General features: G+C 30.3%; 1 protein-coding gene across 1 annotated transcript; it reads right to left on the reverse strand.

Moving 5' to 3' along the window:
• Positions 1 to 2901: 2901 nt before the first annotated feature.
• Positions 2902 to 3589, reverse strand: LOC100015145 (eukaryotic translation initiation factor 1A, X-chromosomal-like). Its single transcript, XM_001364966.4, has one exon. The coding sequence runs from the start codon at positions 3561 to 3563 to the stop codon at positions 3129 to 3131; it is 435 nt and encodes a 144-aa protein (XP_001365003.1). The 5' UTR covers positions 3564 to 3589; the 3' UTR covers positions 2902 to 3128.
• Positions 3590 to 5734: the final 2145 nt, after the last annotated feature.

The raw sequence follows: 5734 nt of genomic DNA on the forward strand, positions 1-5734 counted from the left end.
TAGCTAAATCAATTGTCAAAAAAACAAACAAACAAGCCTTTCCCCAATGGGCAAGGGATATGAATAGGCAATTTTCAGTTAAAGAAATCAAAACTGTTATTAGGCACATGAAAAAGGGTTCTAAATCTTTCATAATCAGTAATGCAAATCAAAACAATTCTGATGTATCACCTCACACCTAGCAGATTGGCTAACATGACCTCAAAGGAAAGTAATGAATACTGGGAGGGGATGTGGGCAAAGTTGGGACATTAAACTATTGCTGGTAGAGTTGTGAATTGATACAACCATTCTGGAGGGCAATTTGGAACTATGCCCAAAGGGCGCTAAAAGACTATATGCCCTTTGATACAGTCATAGCACTGCTGAGTTTGTACCCTGGAGATATAATAAGGAAAAATACATGTACATTCATAGCTATGCTTTGTGGTGGCAAAAAAAAAAATGGAAAGTGAGGGGATGCCCTTCAATTGGGGAATGGCTGAACAAATTGTGGTATATGTTGGTGATAGAATACTATTGTGCTCAAAGGAATAATAAACTGGAGGAATTCCATGTGAACTGGAACTACCTATAGGAATTGATGCACAGTTAGAGGAGCAGAATCAGGAGAACATTATACACAGAGACTGATACACTGCGGTACAATTGAATGTAATGGACTTCTCCATTAGTGGCAATGCAGTGATCCTGAACAACTTGGAAGGATCTATGAGAAAGAACACTATCCACATTCAGAGGAAACACTGTGGGAGTAGAAACACTGAAGAAAGAAACTGCTTAATTATATGGTTGAAGGGGATATGATTGGGGTTGTAAACTCAAAATGATCATCCTAGTGCAAACATCTACAACATGGAAATAGCTTCTGATCAAGGACACATGTAACACCCAGTGGAATTGTGTGTCATCTATGGGAAGGGTGGGGGGAGGGGAAGGAGGGAAAGAATATGATTTTTGTAACCAAGGAATAATGTTCTAAATTGACTAAATAACATAAAATAACATACTTGCATTTCATTTTAATTGAATGTAATAAAAACCAATTCTCTCTGTTTTTGTCTCTGTCTTTCTCTCACACTCATCAACTCTGCCTTACTTAGAATAATTGTTATTATTTTCATGAACACACACTATCCCAAAAGGGTTATGGCACTGTAACAAACGTTCCACTGGGTATGACCAAATTGGAAAGATTTGTTTTAGAAAGAGTATGGCCCTGGCAACAGATTGTGTCCACTACTTAGGAACCAATCTGTCTAAATACAGTCCAGGTAAGTTATGATAACTAAGAATCAAACAAGATAAAGTGATAAATTAAATGTTGATAGGAATAAGCCTAATATTACATTGCTAGAGCAGCTGTGAATTTTATCTCAACAAACTCAGAGATTATATGAATACAATTAAAGAGCACTTTTCACAAAAATAGAGATTAAAGAATAGGAGAAGTAATTATATGTGAGTCATCCACATGTGAGAATTGAGGATAGTGAAGCTGTTCATATTCATTGACCTTGGGATCCCATTACCAAGGTTAGACCATAAGGATATCATTGAGAGGATAAAAGGCTGGGTATAGATGAAAATGTTGGTAGTTTTTTTTTATGAAAAAAAAAAACCCTAGGAACAACAAAAATGCAATGAATGGGAGAGATGATTGAATAAATTGTGATATTTGAGTGTAATGGATTTTACAAATGTTTTTGGAAATGACAAATATTGGAAATATAAAAAATGGAAATATATTAAGTGATGAAAAGGCCAAAAAAAAAAGAATAATACACATCATGATTACATTTAAAATAGCTACAAAAATCAAGAGAAAAAAGTACCCCTATAAAACAAACTCAAAAGCAGAGGTTGTTTATATTAGTGTAATATATTATTTATATTTTAAATTAATTTTAAACCATGTAGACTTTGTGGTTTTGCACATAATTTTGTGTATTTTTTAGGGTTTTTTGGTGGTAGTAATAATTACTAAGTATATAATAATTTTTAAAAACAACCACACATTTACACAAATAATATTTCAAAACATTTTTCTTCATGATATCAATGTTAAAATTCTAAAACCATGACATCTTTTTTAGGAATTATAAAAACATATTATATTTTTAAAAAATTAATTTCATGTTTGGTTGGTTCATTTTCTTAGAGCAGTGTGATATAATCAGATATGCAGAAAATGTAGAAATTCTTTTTATTCTATTTTTTTATCTTGAAGATATATCTTGTCTTCCAATATCTATTCATTTTTAAACAATTCTCAATTATCCATACATAATTTCCAAACAAAATTTAGCAAATATTTAAGTTTTTTATTTTATTTTATTAGTATGGAAGTTAGGGCTAAAGAATGAATTATTGTGAAAGATACATGGCTAAAGAAGAAATTATTATGAAAGATACATGGTAATGTTTTCCATAGAGTAATATATACTCGAGTATACCAATGAAGTTCATGTTAAATCAATTTTTGGAAATCATTTCACCCAATTATATGCCAATAAAATTAGAATTCTAATTGAAGTTGATGAATATTTACAAAAATATAAACTTCCCAGATTAATAGAAGAGTAAGTAAATTATTTAAATAATTCCATCTTAGAAATAGTTGAATAAACTATCAACTACAAACTATGAGATCTCTAAGAGATACAAACCCGAAGAACAGATAGGTTTACATGTGAAATCTACCAAATATTTAAGAAATATTTAATTCTTTTTTATTGTAATCCATGATAATCATAGGGCAAACAATTTATTCAAACATCAATTTACTGGAAATGAGGTGGTCAAAATAGGAAAGGCAGTAATGCATTAAAAAAACACACAATGGAATAGATGTTACTTTTTTTACCCAAATGGTGAAGATCTAATTCACCAAAGAGACAAAATGGGCTTAATATTTCACTTCAGGTAATTCAGCATTATCAGTTTTTAAAGAAATATAAATATTTTAAAACAAACATTGAAAATCAATCAGTCTGGTTTAACAAGCTGCACTCATGCTAATGAAGTTTCGTTGTTCTTAACAGGATGGGACTTGGCCAAAAATCCAAATGAAAATAACAAAGTAGAACAATCCTCAGAAAAATCAGAATGTAAATGTTGAGTTCAATTTAGATATCATCAGTGTCTTCATCATCATCCCCGATATCATCAAACTGGATTTCATCATCATCTTCAGGACCAAATGTGTCTGTTTCATTGATTTTGGCATGTTCTGGAAGTTCCCCATGTGCCTTTAAACTTCTTGCTTCACCTGCATTGTATTTTAATATAACATCAGCTTTGTTATCCTGGTAGTCTTGGAGGCCAACCAATATAATGTCCGATGTATTTATCCAAACCTTTTTTCTTAATTTCCCTCTGATATGATATAATCTCTTCACACCATCAAAACACATTACTTCTAATCGACCATTTCCCAACATTTTGATCACCTGGATATATTGTTGTCCATCTTCTTTGGACACCAACTCTCTTTTTTCAGATTCATTTTCGTTCTTTCCTCTGAGTCTATTTTTACCTCCCTTTCCTTTATTCTTGGGCATGGCTGTGGCATCCTGGCAAGGTGGAAGGGAGCCACTTTAAAATCAAGAAATATTTAATTCTTATATCATATGGACTATTAGGAAAAATAGGCAAAGAAGAAATTCTACCAAATTCCTTTTATGACCCAAATATGACTGATATTTAGAGCAAGAAGAACAAAAACAGAGATGAAAATTATAAGCTAATTTCCTTAATGAATATTTATGCAAAAGAAATTAAATAAAACACTAGCAAGGTTAGCAATAATATCTAACTAAGACCATACACTTTGACCAGGTGAGATTTATGATAGGAATGAAGGTTCAATGCTGGTTCAATGTGAGGATAATTGTAAGCATAATTGGTCATATAAATAACAAAATGAACAAAAATCATATTATCTCAAAATATACAGAAAAATCTTTGGCAACATATAATATCCATATCCTTTTTTAAAAAGTAGAAAACAGGAATACATGGAACATTAAAAAAAATTATTAATTAATATCTATCTAGAGCCAAAACCAAGTCATCTTATTTTAATGGGAATATACTTCAGACTTTCACAAAAAAAAAAAAAAGATCAGGCATGAAGAAAAGGTGTTCATTATCACCCCAGTATTCAATATTTTATTATAAGTCTTAGATATAGCAGCAAGAAAATGAATTGAATACATTAAAGTATATGATAAGAAAACAAAACGATTACTTTACAGATGATATGATGGTATAATTGTTGAAGTCTAGAGAATTAACTAAGAAAATAAGAGAAATAATTAACAACTTTAGCAATATTGCAGGATTTAAAATTAACCTATATAAATCAGCAGCATTTCTGTACACTAAGAACAAAATCCTGCAACAAGAGTTATAAAGAGAAATTCTATTTAAGTAACAGTGGACAATAAAAAATACTTGGGTATCTCGACAAACTCAGAGATTATATGAACACAATTAAAGAGCACTTTTCACAGAAATTGAGATAAAAGAATAGGAGAAGTAATAACTTGTGAGTCAGCCAAGACAATCAAATAAAAACGTCAAATCTACTTATTAATTTGCTTATCAGGTGTCATATGAATCAAAGAGCCAAATAATTATTTTACAGAGCTATAATAAAAAATTAATAAATTTTCTCTGATGAGCAAAAGGTCAAGAATATCAAAAGAATCAGTAAAAAGATGAGACAGAAGGCAGCTAAAGAGCATCATGTTTCAAACTATGTTATAAAGATATAATCATAAAAGGAATCTTCTATTGGCTAAAAAATAGAATTGTGAATCAAAGGCAGAGTTAAGGTTTCCAATAAACAGTCCTAAATAATCCTAGTAATCTAATGTTTGATAAATTAAAAGTTCAAATTTTGGGAGCAAGAACTAAAAATCTGTCAAAAAATAGTATGAAAACTAGAAAGCTATTTGGCATAATCTAGACATAAACCAACATCTCACAACAAACACCAAGATAAGGTGAAAATGGATGAATAATTTAGACATAAAAGGTTATATCATAAATAAATTACTGAAGCATGAAAAAATATAACTGTCAGATTTATAAATAAAAAGGAATTTATGACCAAACAAAAGAGAGAAATTATACAAAGTAAAATAGATCATTTTGATTTATAAGAAATTAAATAATTTTTGCATAAACAAAATTAATGCAACCAATATTCAGGGAAAAAGCAGGAATTTGGGAAACTATTTTAGAGCAAACTTCTCAGATAAAGATCTCATATCCCAAATTTATAGGGTACTGAGTCAAATTAATAAAAATAAGAGCCATTCCATAATTGAAAATGATCAAACAATAATGAGAAGTTTTCAAAAGAAATCAAAGCTATCAATAATCACATGAAAAATCTTCTGAATCTCTACTGATTGTAAATTAAAACAATTCTTAAGTGCTAGTTTTCCAATAGATCTAGATATGGGAGGGAGAAAATCTAAATGCTTAATACTTGAATGAAAATTAAATTGAAGTCAAACAAAAGAAAAAGAATAGACATGGTCTATCAGAAGATTCTGATGAAAGAAAACAAGCAATCAGTAAATGCCTAATATATTTCAGGAACTTTGCAAATGTCATCTCAGTCATTCCTCACAGTAACTCTGAGAGGTAGACACTATTATTCCTGTTTTTATAGTTGAAGAAAGAGCTGTCATACAGTTAGCAAATGTCTGAGGTCACA

This window comes from Monodelphis domestica, chromosome 6 (genome assembly GCF_027887165.1).
Source record: "Monodelphis domestica isolate mMonDom1 chromosome 6, mMonDom1.pri, whole genome shotgun sequence".
Lineage (NCBI taxonomy): Eukaryota > Metazoa > Chordata > Mammalia > Didelphimorphia > Didelphidae > Monodelphis > Monodelphis domestica.

Excerpts from the sequence above, each read along its gene's own strand:
- LOC100015145 (XM_001364966.4), bottom strand. The coding sequence starts at position 3,563 with ATGCCCAAGAATAAAGGAAAGGGAGGTAAAAATAGACTCAGAGGAAAG.